Source organism: Rhinopithecus roxellana, chromosome 1 (genome assembly GCF_007565055.1).
Source record: "Rhinopithecus roxellana isolate Shanxi Qingling chromosome 1, ASM756505v1, whole genome shotgun sequence".
In the NCBI taxonomy this organism is placed as follows: domain Eukaryota; kingdom Metazoa; phylum Chordata; class Mammalia; order Primates; family Cercopithecidae; genus Rhinopithecus; species Rhinopithecus roxellana.
In genome coordinates, this window is record NC_044549.1 from 166,168,804 (window position 1) to 166,185,214 (window position 16,411).

General features: G+C 38.4%; 1 protein-coding gene across 1 annotated transcript in view; it reads left to right on the forward strand.

The window, feature by feature from the left end:
* Positions 1–16,411, forward strand: part of NEK10 (NIMA related kinase 10) — a 280,588-nt gene that overhangs the window by 251,048 nt on the left and 13,129 nt on the right. The window contains exon 34 of the mRNA XM_030933079.1: positions 6,112–6,222. Within this exon, the coding sequence (XP_030788939.1) occupies positions 6,112–6,222 (111 nt within the window). The remainder of the gene's footprint in view (positions 1–6,111; positions 6,223–16,411) is intronic.

Here is a 16,411-nt window from a genome sequence, read left to right on the forward strand (position 1 = left end):
CACCAACCTCTTGGGGTCCTACCTGTGCTGTTTACTATGAGCTGCCGCAGCAAGGCAATGCAGGAGCATCACTGGAGCCAGGAAACAAGATCCATCCTCCTCCAGCGTCCCTCCAGGGCTCTCTTGTGATACAGCTTAGCATCCTGCCAGATGGCAAGGGAGAAATGTTCCAGTATCACAGGCTGGATAAGCTGACAGGCTGCTTACTGGCACACTTAACCTAGGGGACTAGACAAGGAACTGCCTTCTTTGGTGTCTCCGTACCTCTGAGTTCTCATTGCTTTCCCTTTAGCCTGGGTAGTCTTTAAGCCTGGGGCTGAGTAGCCTGGGTCTTATCTGTCAAGTTTTATCCAAACTCTGGTGCTCTTTTTTCTTTCCTGATGGCTGCCTTTTTGAGATGCAGGAGTCTAAAACTGATTACTTTTCTATTTTCTGCTGTCAAGCTTTCTCTTAGGCAATGACAGAATTGTCTAACTAATTACATAAAAGAGGGTGACGGTGTACAGGGAAATATTGGGGGAAGCTTGATTAATACATCAAAATATAATCTGCCATATCTGTATTGAGTAAAGTGATTATATTAATGCACGTCCATTTAAATACTGATATAGAAATATGGAAAAAGCATTCTTAACTTTAGTGTTATGGAAATAACTTTAAATAGCTTTTTAGTTCTCTTAACTATTAACTATTAAATTGAGAGAAATATCCTTTGAAATTTAAATATAATTTTCATATGCCTGTCTTGCTAATTTTTATGTAATAAAAACTTTTTTATATTTGCCATTTTCTTATTGGATTTCAAAGTAGTTTAAAGCAAGAGTAAAACTATTATAAATATCTTATTATTATGCTCTTGAACTGCCAGTGTAACAAATGATTTCATATTTTTTGGCAGAACGGCATTCCTTGCTACAAGTTCAAATATGACTATTGTGATGTTTAAAATGTATTTCCAGAATACTCTGAAGTTTGTGACATTGCACATAGTCAGGAATGGTTCCTCTTTGAGGAACTTTCACTTACAGTGCTAAGCAAAGTCAATGACTTCCAAATAAAAAAGAAAAATACCCGTAAATATTATACTAGTGTATCTGCTATAGGTTAAAGACCAAGATGAGTTTTCTAACTCTGCTAATTGCAAAGGAAGACTGAAAGTAAGAATGAATTGGGAAAACAAACAAAAAGACAGTTTTTTCACATATTTATTTACTAGTCAGACTCTCCCAGACTTACACTTGGTGGCTGCCTGAACTGAGGGGCTGCATGTCTCCTGACAACCAGCAGATGAACTTACGAGGAAAACTTCTTACTTTTGGCTGTTGGCGACCTTTCCTGTCCCCGCTGATGGAGACAGATCAGTGAAAATCATCTAAAAGCAACTATTTTATAAGGCAGGATGTTAAAATCCTTACCTTGCTTTCTTACTGACTTGACCTCTGTTTTTATCAAAACTGAAATGGTCATCTTAAGACCAGCAAGCTAAGAATGAAATCAGTGGTTTATTTCTATTTCTGGAGCCCCAAATCTACCTTTGGGCATATAAGGTGACTAAAGTACGTATGTCACCTTTTAGTGTGAGTCTTTATGTGTTATTGCTTAGGACATACCTGCACAGCCCAAAGAAGGACTGGATTTAACTTTATACTTAACATCTAAATTGTTTTGTTAAACAGATGCTTTGAAAATCAGGATATATAGCATCTTTTAAAAAATAAACATCAGGACTGGGCGCAGTGGCTCACGCCTATAATCCCAGCACTTTGGGAGGCCGAGGTGGGTGGATCATGAGGTCAGGAGATTGAGACCATCCTGGCTAACATGGTGAAACCCTGTCTCTACTAAAAATACAAAAAATTAGCCGAATGTGGTGGTGGGAGCCTGTAGTCCTAGCTACTCGGGAGGTGGAGGCAGGAGAATGGCGTGAACCTGGAAAGTGGAGCTTGCAGTGAGCCGAGATGGTGCCACTGCACTCCAGCCTGGGCGACAAAGTGAGACTCCGTCTCAAAAAAAAAAAAAAAAAAAAAAAAAAAAAATCAAACATTGGTCTCCTAGAGAACAGGCAAACCATTTTTCTGAAGCGCCTTTGGATTGCCCATCTTCACAACCACAGTTATTGCCAATGGAAAAAAATGTGGTTCGGAATAGCAACGTGTTGTCCTCCAATGAAAATTATGCTACTGACTGTCATTGGTGAAACGTTCTGTGTTTTTACAGCAGTAGTGATGGATAAGACTAGAACCACCCACACCTGCTCATTTGGATCTCCTGTACTAATGGCAAGGGTGACCAAGATTTAACAGAATGAGATATTTAGGGTAAAGTTATATTTCTTAAATTGACTCCCATTTTCAGGTTTTGTAAATTCTAAGAGAAGTGTTATGTTTTGTGTATTTAGTTTGATGACAGTCTTTGAACATTCTGTTTTAGCATTTAAGGAAATATCTTCTTAAGCAGTAATGTCAAAATAACTTTTTAAAAAATAGAATTAGGTACTAACTTAAGTATCAAATGGAGTCCTGTGAGCAATGGATAGTCTTCTGATGTATTCTTGGAGATACTAGAGAATATAGAAATTTCTTTAAAAGAATCCATATATTCTTCCACATATAGAAATCTATATATTCTATTCCAATATTAGCATTATACAAGTTTGAGAAAACCTAGTATAAAACATGCAGATCGGTTTTCATTATTTTGTTACTTTGTGTAGTACAGTAAAAAGAAGCAAACAAAAACCAAGCTTTTAGGTATGTGACTTTGAGGAAGTAATTATCTTTTTAAGAATCATTTTCTTCATTTGTAAGATGGGGGAGTTTATGAGACTATTTGCCTCAAATGAAATAAAGTATGTAAAAGTATTTGTTTATTTGTTTCTTTATTGGAGATGGATCTTGCCATGTTGCTTAAGGCTGGTCTTGAACTCTACTGGGCTCAAGCGTTCCTCCCACCTTTGCCTCCCAAAGTGCTGGGAATACAGGCATGAACCACCGTGCCTGGTTGAAAATGTTTCTAAACTATAAAGTGCTGTCCTACAGTAATGCTAGTTGTGGTGGTATCTGTTCTAGAATAATGGCTGTGCTAGAAGGCACTGCTCAGAAAGTATTCTCGCATGTTACATAAAGTTTTTAAGCTCTGACTTCCTCACCTATAAAATAGTACTTGCTTTTTAAGTTTGTCATGGAGAAAAAAGTGAGACTGCACATAAATGAGTAGTCATAGTATCTGGCTCAAATGGATCATAGATATTAATATTCTATTCTTAGTATTATAGTCCTTATATATTATTATGTTTATATCACCTGCAATTAAGCTATGCATGAGTCATTATTTTGTGTAAAATTTTAAATTCTTGCATGAAAGCTTTAAAGATGGGGTGCTGTCCATTGTGATAATTATTCCAGTAAGATCAATAGCTTTCTAATATATATGCAGCTTAAGCTGACTGAATGTTAACTTACTCAAATGAGTTTTTGAGGCTTAATTCAGGCCATCAGGAGCAGTAAAAACAATAAAAACAATCGTAAGTTAGCTAGAGGCTTCTCAAGTTAAATAAATCGCAAAAATTCTCAGAGTACCTGAATTAATAATCTGATACTCATAGCTTCCAGTGGTGGGTTAAGTCCCCTTTGAAGGAATCTATCATCCCACTGGTGTTTCAGACTTTCAAAAGTTAGTCATAGCAGAGAAGGCTCCCTGCCTTTCTGTTTGACAGCCCCTTGCAGTCAGCTGGGCAGCAGCTAGAGGGTTCTAGGCCAACACTGCTCTCTGGTGTTTGGTTTGGGGAAGTGGCAACTTTTGGTGCATTACAAAAGAGAATTCAACCTGTGCTCTGTCCAGGTACTTTCTGGTCCCCTCATCACTCCATCCCATCTTCCTACTAGAAAAATACATGCACATGCTCCTCACCTTCATGTCTGTTTCTATTCTAAGTTAAATTCATTTCTCTTTTGCTATTCTCTCTCACACACATATGTCATTTATACTCATTTTCCTTCTCATCTTTCTTCGATTTGCTCCTTAATGCTGAGAAATCTCTCTCTCCCTGCACCCTCCTTCCTCTCTCTTCTTTCTCTCTCTTCCACATTTTTTAAATTTCCTCCTTTCGTTTCATGTGAAAGGACAATCACAATTATGACTAATTGCTGGGAGTAGATGGAGGAATCCCATCTGGATTAAGGCAAAAGGAAGCTATAATATTGACATGAAAAAAGGGCAGTGCTGCCAACCTACAAAACATTTCAAAGTACACTGAAGTGCTTCAGTATCTCCCGAAGAGTCTTATTTCCTCACTAATTAAACTTATTTAGACTCAAACACTAGGATCAAAGACACATTTTTTATTTTTTTGAGATGGAGTTTCTCTCTCATTGCCCAGGCTGGAGTGCAATGGCACGATCTTGGTTCATCACAACCCCTACCTCCCAGGTTCAAGCAACTCTCCTGCCTCAGCCTCCCGAATAGCTGGGATTACAGGCATGCACCACCATGCCTGGCTAATTTTGTATTTTTAGTAGAGATGGGGTTTCTCCATGTTGGTCAGGCTAGTCTCGAACTCCTCATGTCAGGTGATCCGCCTGCCTCGGCCTCCCAAAGTGCTGGGATTACAGGCGTGAGCCACTGCACCCGGCCAAAGATACATTTTTAAAACATTTTCAACTGAATTATTTTCCTGTTTTATATAATTACGGTACTTCATAATGGGCCCTACATTCTACTGTGTTTGGGATGATGAAATGTTTTTATTTGGTCATGCAATCAGCATTGTGAGCCCCTCCCTGTAGGCCCTATTCTTTGCTCTGCCATTATCTTTTATATGTCCTCCTGTCTCACAAAACTTGAGTAAATAGGATAAGGTAAGTTATGCTGCAAGAACAGTTACACCCTGAAATTCCTTGATTTGACACAATAGAGGTTTATTTCTTACTCAGTTCCAGTTGGGCTGCTCAGGTGGCCCTGTTCCTTCTTGTGGCTGCGTGGTCAGAATAGGATGGTAATGCCAAGCTCCTTGCCGTAGGGAGGACAGAGGTGGAGAAAACACACTGACTTTGAATTGCCTTATCCTCAGAGTGACACACATCATTTTTATTGGCCAAAAGTAGTCACATGGTACCAACTAAACCTGTAAGGGAGCCTAGAAAAGGTAATAATTATTTCTGATACATTCTTCTTTCTTTTGATCTGAGCTTTGAATTATATTCTTGTTTAACATGGAGATCTCTTACTATCACACTTTCCTTTCCACTTAGCCATCTTTATTCTGACTGGTTCCTCTTTCTCTCCCTTCAAGTTCTCTCCATAATTTAAATAAAACCAAATATTATTTCCACTTCTGAGACCCTTTTAATTCTGACCCAATTTCTTTTCTATTATTCTTCTTCTAAATGTCACTTCACCTTTCTGTGCTTTCCAGGACTTTTGATTTTCTTGTAGAGATCCAACCTACAAAGCATGACAAATCATTTTTTTAATCCCCATTTTTTTTTGTTACTATGTTTTCTAGGGTCCTACCATGACTTTCTACTACTCACTTACTAAATGTAACTCATCCTGGTCTGGTCTTAATATATACTAATCTATCCTCTCTTTCTTCTGGAATGATTGGTACCTAAATCTGACCTCACTGCAGCTGAATTTTCAGGAGCACTCCCAGACAGGCATCTGACTGTATATACTACTAATGCAGATATGTGTTTCTTGGTCCAAAGTGTCAGATCCTGTAGTACCACAGCTACAGTGTTTAGCATGGTTCTGGCCATATTATAAGCACATCTGATAAAAGTGCATCATTCTGTGTCAAGGCTCTTCTTCACAAAATTCAATATACTGTGTACAATTAACAAATAATTTGTTATATGAACAATAATATCAATCAACGAAGAAACAAGGTAAATGGAAGCAGCCATTTGAAAAAGAGCAAAATAATATATTCCCTCTGAATTGCAGGGTAAGAAATTATAGCATCTAGTCATGCTACTTGCAGTAAAATTTAAATTCTTATGTAGTCCTATTGAGGGAATATTGTTACATGGGCCCTCAGCGAATGCTTTTTCAGTCAGCTGTGTAGTGTTAACAATTTGTTTACAATGATTGTTTTCTTATTTTGTGCAGCTTCCTCCAGCTTTGCACCACAATTTGAAAAGAAGGGTTATAGAGAGATTCAAGAAATCCCTCTTCGGCCAGCATAGTAACCCTTGTAATTTGAAATCTGAAATTAAAAAGGTATGGTATTCTTTATATAGGAATTCTTTTGCTGAAAATCACACATCATAAGAGGTACATTTTGTACCTCCTTTACTTCATTTTTTAAGCTCTATCCTCTATTAAAGTTTCTTATTGCTGCTTTGGATACTAAATTGAGGATATGTCTTTGCTTCTGATTTTCTCTATTTCTGTGGCCCCTATTTTTAGATAGTAAATAAAAATACTTTTTTAGTATTTTTATATGTGTTCCTAAGAAAAAGTAATATTTAATTTGAAATGTGTATATTTTAGCCTCTTCTAGAGGATTACATTCTGATATTTGATTAGAATAATCTTCAATAAGCTCCAGCACTGAGATTTGTCACTCTGAAAGTCATTTATCCATCTGGGTCCATTGATTTTTATTATCTAGGAAAGCTGACTGAACTATTTCTAAGGTTCTTTCCATCTTAGGTATTCTACAACCTTCTAGACCTTAGATACTAGCAGACATTTCTATACATATGTATAGAAACTAAACAAAAAAAAGACTAAATCCACTGGGCAGAAAGAAAATAGTTTACCTCTGGTTAACAAAACTTGATATTGGAAAATCCCTTTGTCCTGGTTGGTAGCCCTTTCAGTGCAGCCCCTGGAAGTGACCATAAGCTCCCCTGAAAGGCCCAAGGTACAAGCAACTCAGGCCCACCTACATGAAGACAATTAGTACCACTCCAATTTCATGTTTTTTAAAAAAGTTTTATCATATTTTTAAATGGTTAGCATAGTCATGCTGCCAGTGAACTTTTCCTTTAAGGTTTCACTTTCCCTTAACGCATCAAAGCTTAAGCATAAACTTACTCATTATTTAGAAAATATGATAGGCTCTTTGATAAGAAATGCAAACAGCATGCTTTAGCTTTGTTGTCTCACATCACTGGTATCTGCGCATACACCAAAAACAGATGGGGGAAAAAGACACAGCTGCAGGTAAACAAAACACAAACCCTACTCCATCAGAGATTAGAGAGCAAGGTTTCTTTCCTGGGTTGTGTTGGCAAATAGGGCCAAGAAACAAAGCTAACCGAGATCAAAGCAGTAGAAAAGGCTTCAGATATTTATCTTATGATATTTATATATTGTATCATAATAAATACATTTTTAGAAGACAAAAGTTTAACTCTCCCATGAAAAGATAACGTGTTGCTTGGTTTTTTATTCTTATTAAGGTCGTATAACCCTTATTCTTATTTTTTATTCTTATTAAGGTCAGAATAATCTGGTTTGTGCACAGACTTATTTTAACAGAAATCCTAGTTTTATGAGATGAAAGCATCTGCTACAAACTGTCTGAGACATAAAGGTGGCTTCAACTCCCACTGAGTGATTTTCCATCAGTGCTTCTCTTTTATTTTCTCTTTTATTACTTATATTTTTGGTTTTGCATCTCTTCCTCACTTTCTTTCCTCTCCTCATAGAGAAGATTTTGTTTGTTTGTTAAATTCCCCCACCCACTCCTTGTCTTCCTTCCTGTATATTGTGGCAGCATCTCTCATTAGGGCATTTACCTTCTGATACACCTCGTCTGGGAAAATTAAAACAGGAATTGATGGGGTGGTAGTGGATGTTTGGGAAGCATGGGTGAGAGAACCCTCAGGAATAGACTCATCCTTATTATTAACTTGTTTAAGAGGCAGGTTATACTCTCCTATAAAGACTGCCATGGTTCTCTTCTCTGATATTACAAGCTCATGGTGGTCTATGGGACATCTAGTATGGACCTTTAGGTAGGGAAAGGCTCTATATATTGTTTTAGGGCTTTAAAATTGGGGAAGGAGAACATTCTGCTCCCAGGTTCAGCTCATGATCAACAGAGGTGTGGTTCCATTCCTCTACAGGCAGCTTCAGGCTTGCACCATCTCCCCATGAAGTTGGATGATAACTTCATGGGGGTGTATCCTCCTAGTCAGAGAGTCAGGCCTCCTGTGTGCTAAAGAAACGTCCAGCTTGGGATGTTAAAACACTTTCTATTCTTTACCACCGAACTGAGAAAAATAGCTCTGACAAAAAAACCTTTCTTAATTTTCCCTGTCCAGAATTAATCTTACCTTTATGAGTGAAATCCACTTTTTCACCTGTATTATTGTGTTTTAAATAGCTTTTTATCTACCTTACATTTCTGTTTCCCCCAAAGTTAGTTGAGTATGTCTTATTTATCTTTGATTCCCCAGGGCCTTGCACAGTGCCTGGCATGTGGTAGGCACTTAATGTTTAATAATTGGAGATAGGATATATAACACATTAATATATATTCTGTATAATATATTATATAGTTGTTCTATTCTTTATTGGTATGCTGATAAAATATATTCATATATGTAGCTTTCCTGCCCTCATCTAAACTTAAATGAGAAGAGTTTGTGACCTCCATTTTTATCCCCTTTCTGGTGTAATCTTTTGATAGCAACAACTTTTGTTCATAAATGCATTTTTCTTTCCCTGTATAACCATAGAGGAGTGGCCAATTAGCCTTTGACTGACACAGTCACCCCATACCAGGGCCATAGGAGCAGTAGGTGGTGACAGACCATAAATGCACTTGATTTCCACCTTTCTCGCTGAAACTTCTAAAATCCATGGGCCCTGTGTCTCTAGTTTGAAGAAGCCATTATGGGATGATTGTGCCTACTTATTAATAGCCTAAGACCCAGAAGGATACAGAAGATTCAAAAAGTGCAAAAGCCCTTTTCTAAGAAATTAAGCTTGTTATTTATATCTCACCTAAGCTGGTCTTCAATCCAGTCTGCTCAATCTTGGCTAGAATTGTGAGGGGAGTAAAGCAACCAACTAATTGTATAGGTATCTTTGGGAACTAGGATTTTCAGCATGGAGGAAAGGCGAAACAGAAACAAGATAGAAGAGATTCATTTAAATTGGAATTAGAAGTATCAGTATGAATGAATATGGGTTTCATGATAAATCTCATCTATTAAAAAATATACACATTTCCTAATATTTTCATTGAAATAGTCTAGAAACTAATCAAGTAGCAATGAGCTCCTCCACTCATGACTCCTTGGGGATATAGCTGATTTTGTTCTAGAGCAGGAACTGTACAAGATTAGACTGGAATATTTGGACATACAGATAGCATAGGAAGGATGGTATCAAGGACTACTGAGGGTATATCAAAAGTTCTCAGGAGTCAAATTGAAGAGGCTCCCACTGGCTATCTATGGGATAATTGGAACATCAATAAGAATAATAACCACAGTGGATTGAAAGCATTAAATAAGGTTTAAACCCAAGATGCTAAGTAACCAACTTAATATATTGAAAATTGTTTACATAGGAAAGAAGAAAGCTTTTATTCTGCCTTTCCTTTATGAATTATATCCCATGTTAACAAAATCATTGAGAGGGAAAGTTTCTCATTATAGAAGTACTTAAGCTAATAAGTGCCAAAGGGATAAAGAATATTCCCGTTTTGTATTCCCTATTGAAATGATAGCATCTAGATATGATCACCAATGGGGGTCAACGTCACGAGAAGGGCAGTCAGGCATTATATGCCACCTGATGAGGGTGTGCAGCACTGTCTATGAAATATTCTTGCTAAAAGCTTGAATCTACATCTGATTAAGCCCGTAGATTAGAAGTCAGCAAATTACAGCCCTCAGGCCAATCATTTCTGATGCCTGTGTTTGTAAATAAAGTGTTGTTGGAACACAACCACAGAGGTTCACTTAATACTGTCTATGGCTGCTTTTGTTTACAAAGTTGAATAGTGGTTACAGAGACCATATGGCTGGAGCACCAAAAATACTTACTGTCTGATCCTTTACAGAGAAAGTTTGTCAGTCTCTGCTCTGGATCTCGCTACCTACTTGCAGCAAATACAGGGGACAAGAGAACGTGTTTAATGACATCATGGGGATAATCAGCACAATCCAGCTAGGAAATCCATAGGAAAAGTGACCTGTTTTCTTCAATAAATAAATTTCAGGAAGAGGGGAGGAGGACAGAAGAAGGAAAGAAAAGGGAGAGAAAAAGTGTGGAGAAGAGGAGAGGGATTGCCTGTAAAGAACAAAGCATTTTAGGGAAAATAACCACTTGCAATATATGGAATTATTTCTTCCTGACTTAAACATAGAAACCCTAAAAATATTTGAAATATATATTTACAAGAAAGTTGGGAAAATTAAAACATTGATTATGTATTTGTTAGAGAGTCATGCACCACATAATGATGTTTTGGTCAGTGACAGATTGGATATATGACAGTGGTTTCACAAGATTATAATAACATAATTTTACTGTACCTTTTCTATGCTCAAGTATGTTTAGACACATTACCATTGTGTTACAGTTGCCTAGAGTATTTAACACAGTAAAATGCACAGTTTTGTAGCATAGGAACAACAGGCTCCTGTTGCTCCTATAGCTAGCATATAGCCTAGGTGTGTAGTAGGCCGTACTATCTAGTTTTGTGTAAATACACTCTATGATGTTTGCACAATGACGACATTGCCTAATGATGTGTTTCTCAGAACAGATTTCTGTTGTTAAGCCGTGCATGACAGTATTCAGGAATCATAACCTCTTAGGTGAGATAATTATATTGTGGTTTTGTTTTTTAAAAAAGAATTCCATCTTTTTTAAAGAGCCATGCTGAAATATTATGGATAGTATGATATGTTGTACAGGATTTGCTTTCCAATTCTTGAGAGTGAGACAAGGTAGGAAGGGAAGTGGGGGAGATTTAAATGAAGCAAGATTGAACATATTTTAACTGGGTAATGGTTACGTGGAATTCATTGAATTGTTATCTTTACTTTTGTCAATGTTTGAAATTTTTTATAATAAAAATATTTATGAGTTTTTTGTTTGTTTTAGTGTATTCCAGGCTTCTCTTAGATCAATAATTGGGCATTAGCATTTTGAAAACAGCTCTCCCATCAAAGCTGCCAGTTAGAATTGGACAGGTTATGTTCTGTTCAAGAGCATCTGGATGAAGAGACTGACTGGGGTTGCGTCGTCTGGAAGAAATTTTTCTAATTTGCACTAAGACACAATAGGGGTAGTTGGTTCTCTAGGAGTTGGATTAAGGTTTTTTTCTCCCAGGTGATTCTAATTTGCAGCCAAGGGTGAGAATCAGTGGCCTGATAGGATCAGTGTTTCTCACATTTTATTGTGTATATCAATCATCTGGGGATCTTGTTAATGTGTGGATTCTGATTCAGTAGGTCTGGGGAAGGGTGGAGATTGTGCTCTTCCAATCATCTTCCAGGTGATGGCTGCTGCTGCTGCTGATCCAAGGACACACTTTGAGTGGCAAAGCTATAAAATATAGTACCTGCCCACTGTGAACTTGTGGTATATCCAACAGGCTTGAGACTTTTTATTAGAAAGACAGATTGTCTAATAGGCCAAATATTTATCCAGATGCATTTGTATCTTGGACCCAAGATTCTGCATTTCTATCTAGTTCCTAGATGTTACTAATGCTGTAATTCTATGGATCACGCTTTTGATAAGAAAGCCCAGACAAAACCCAGTATTATTTTCCCTGTGTTATTACCCAGATTGCTTCCTGTAGGCATGGGCCTTTCTGACATTTCTATTTAGTTCCTAATCTCTGCTTCAATGCAGATCAGCAAGGTCAAGTTTGCTTTATTTGGCAGCTGGCACTTTCTTTCATTCCTCACTCCAGGTTTTCAGCTCTTTTCCAAGTAGGCAGATCGCTTAGGTCCTCAGACTTTAATTAATGGCTCTTTATGCATATAATAATCATGACTTAGATTTGCACAACTCTTATTAGGGCTCCATGGAGGCATTGTGAATCAGCAGTGCCCAGCAGCAACCTGTTTTGAACAAACTGAGAAGCTCCTATAGCAGGGCTCTCCTGCCCAGCCAGGTCAAGCCACCAATCACTCTTCCTTGACATCACCTTCAGTGTTGAGTCAAGGTCCTGGGAGGATGAGCTCCTGGTTGTAAGCAGTGTAAAACAGTGGTTTTCCAGTCTTCTTTTAGTTTTGGAATTTTCTGTTAGAACACAATCCTTGCTGGAAATGTAAACACCACAGCAACAAGAATACTTTTGGCAGAAAGGGGGATGAGGGTGAGGTGTACATCCCTGGGGCTTAGAAAGTGTGGTGGAGCCAGTGATGGGCCATGCATATGTGGGTTCACATGCAAATGTACATTTGTGTGTGTATGTGTAAGAAAATAGTAAGTAGGAATACTATACATTTCTGTTAATGAAATGTCCCATAGAAAGCTAATAAAAACTCATATAGAGAAGCTATAGGTTAGAAAAGATTAAAAAAATTAGGCAATATGTTTTATCTTATAATAGTGCAGTTCAGTCAAAGAAGATAAGGAAAATCTGAGGGAAGTAAGACCAGAAGACTGGCGAGCGCAGAGTGATGAAATGTGTTGAAAATTTTCTCACTTCTGGCACCTAATTTTATTTATGTTTGGCTCAGTTTCCTTCAGAGTTCGACCTCAGTTCATTAGATTCCCCAATATTGTGTGTAGTTGTTCCACAGCAGGGATAGCCCTATTTTATCATATGAAAAAGATGTAGTTTGGGAAATTTAATAAAGATTACATGTGTAGTTTCTTTCTTTCTTTCTTTTTTCTATTTAGGTTTTGCCTAAAAAGTACTATATTCTCAATTTTCTCAATTGACCAAATAAATGATACAATTGCTCAATACTTTCTCAAAAACCAGTGCTTTTTGGCGGGGAGAGGTAGTAACAATGATACAGTCTTTTCTCCTTAATGTATTTACTTAGTTTAGTTCAAAAGTATATTCAGTCATTTGCTCTTTAGAACTGTAGGTGTCTTTTCAGAGCAGGAGGGCCCTGTTATGTCAGCTCAGGAGACTCTTACACATTCTTTCAAACAGTTAGAATGCTAAAAAGGAGGAACAGCTATAAGCTGAATGCTCATGAGGCAAAAAAGGGCTCACACAACACTGGCACTGGACTACTGAACCATCTCGTGGCCTCATCCAGCCACTGGGGACTCTGCTTAAAGATGTTCTGCTGTATCCTCCATATTTCTACCTGCTGGGTGAACATTTACTTTGCCATCTGGCATGTCTGGAATTAGACTCATCACCTTCTCCTCCCTTCCTGTGTCCACGGTCAGTTTCCTTGAAAGCATCAGTTTTCCTTCAGCTCATTCTTTAAACCTTGTGCTTTTTCACCTGCTCTGCTTCATTTCTTTTACCCCCTAAGTCATTAATGCCTGAGTAGTCTGTAGTCTCTAAGGTTCTGACCTTTGATGTAAGACAGCCCTAGCTTCTGGCCCTGGTTCTGCCCCTTAATAGGTATGTTTCTTGTGTAAATTACTTTCCTTCTCCATTTCCTTGTTTGTAAAAGGGGGTAATACTTGCCTTAGAAGGTAGTTGTAAGAATCAAATGTAATATCTAATGTGTCTAGAGTGTTGTAAATATTCAATACATGTCAATTAGTGCTACTGTTGTTGTTAAACAAGAATATTCAGTCTTCCATATCCATTCCTTCCTTTGGTTGCCATCTAGTCCAAGCTCTGGGCCCTTCTCTCTTGCAATAGTGTCATAGCTTCTTTGCTGATTTTCTTGTTCTCCAGTCTATCTTGTCAGACTAATAGTTATTAAGCATTTTTTTATTAGCATACTCAAAAACCTTAGTAGATTCCTGTTGTCTGTCTCATCATCTAAACTCTGGGATCCCACTTTCCAGGCCCCCCTTATTTGTAGGAGCCTCTTCATAGTCTGCCTGCATTCACCCTGATGTTCCCAACCCCACTTAAACTGTTTTGTGTATTACATCCAGGATGAACCTTTCAAAACAGATCATGTCACACTCATACACACACACACAACACAGAAAATCCTTAAGGAACTCAGTATAAAATTCCAAAATCAGGTCCAACTCCTGCCTTTCTGTTCACCCTCATCTCGTATCACTCTTGCCTCCTGCTGTCTCCACATCAGCCACCAGGCCCTTCCTAAAATGTGCTTATCTAGCATGCTGCTTCCTTCATAGTCTTGTGCATGCTTTTTGTTCTGCCTGTAATGTTCTTCTCACCCCATCTACTCATTCTTACAGCTCTTGGCATAAATGTCACTTTTTCATGGAAGCCTTTGCTGACTGAATCAAATCTATCTGCTACCTCCTAAAACCACAAACCTATTTTTCAATGCATTTAGAACAGTTGCGGCTGGGTGCGGTGGCTCAAGCCTGTAATCCCAGCACTTTGGGAGGCCGAGACGGGCGGATCACAAGGTCAGGAGATCGAGACCATCCTGGCTAACCCAGTGAAACCCCGTCTCTACTAAAAAATACAAAAAACTAGCCGGGCGAGGTGGCGGGCGCCTGTAGTCCCAGCTACTCGGGAGGCTGAGGCAGGAGAATGGCGTGAACCTGGGAGGCGGAGCTTGCAGTGAGCTGAGATCCGGCCACTGCACTCCAGCCCGGGCGACAGAGTGAGACTCCGTCTCAAAAAAAATAAATAAATAAAATAAAATAAAATAAAATAGAACAGTTGCAATTTTACGTGTATCTAGGTGGATATTTCACAGACATATTTCTCCCTAAGTAGTCAGCGAACTCCAGGAGTATAATTTTTGGCCAGCAGTGGGTTTTTTCATTGTTTGGATCTGTGCTTGGCACAAAATAATTGGTTAAAAATACTAAATTAATGAATGGAACTTGTTTTCCTCATTTCATCATGAATACGGGCATTCATGATGAAATGAAGAAATTCACAGAATCATGTCATCTCTCTTTCATCATTTTTCCATTAATATGCAATGCCTAACCTTTACCTCCAAGTTCCCTGCTACCTGGAACATCCACTTTGATTGCTATGATTTACCTAAATTTATCCTTCAAAGATCAGCTCCAGTGTTTCTTCTATAGAACTTCTTAAAAACACCGTGCTAGTCTTCATGAAGGACCCTTCTTTTTGTAAGTTTACGAATCATCATTTCATTTCACAGTTCATGATTTATGATATCATCCTATTTTTTCACATTATTATCCTGTTTTCCTAGTCAGATTACAAGTCTCACAGAAACCAGATCATTTCTGCATCCTGCTCAGATCATAAACCATGCTGTCCAACATATACTAGGGGGCAAAAAATTGTTTGCCAAAGCAATATGTGTATCTAGAAATGGAACTGCAAAAAGTAGTTCTGGGAAGTTCCTAGAATGAAAGTCAGTGTATCTGGCATTCATCACAAAATGAATTTCAGTCCTTGCCTTCATCCGTGTGCCGATATCTCTAAAAATGTCCAGTTCTTAAGCTCAGTGAGACTACCAATGTGACATAAGCACTGGAAATCTCAAAAACTCCTCTCTTCGGGGTTTGAGATCAATGAAAAGGACTTGTCCTTGTCATCTTAAAATGGCAGTCTTGACCTCTCTCCAAGTCACAATTCACATAATTTTCTCTGAGGCTTTAAATATCTTTCTGTCTGTGAAATATTTAGAATTCCAAGGTATAAACTTAATAAGTTAAGTAAGCTTTTTCTAATTAGGATGAGAAAAATTACTCTTATGCTAAACCATACGAAAAATTCCATCTGAAGTCATTTGAAAGGTAATACCAGGAAATCATTTTCAGCATCACAAGACATTAGAAAGCTTAGTTGTAGCCACCTACAAGCTGGGATATGAGATATACAGAATGCTCAGGGCTACCTCCATGATACCTTACAGCACAGATGAGAAAGTTATTAAGTGTGTGACTATCAGGGTCTCCTGTATTACAGTATTTATAATCTTACAATCTTGTAAGATTACAAATGGGTTATATATTAGTCCGTTCTCAGGCTCCATGAAGAAATACCCAAGACTGGCCGGGCGCGGTGGCTCAAGCCTGTAATCCCAGCACTTTGGGAGGCCGAGGCGGGCGGATCACGAGGTCAGGAGATCGAGACCATCCTGGCTAACACGGTGAAACCCCGTCTCTACTAAAAATACAAAAAATTAGCCGGGCGTGGTGGTGCGCGCCTGTAGTCCCAGCTACTTGGAGGCTGAGGCAGGAGAATGGCGTGAACCTGGGAGGCGGAGCTTGCAGTGAGCCAAGATCGCGCCACTGCACTCCAACCTGGGTAACACAGCGAGACTCCGTCTCAAAAAAAAAAAAAAAAAAGAAATACCCAAGACTGGGTAATTTATAAAGCAAAAAGGCTTGACTCACAGTTCCACATGGCTGGGTAGGCCTC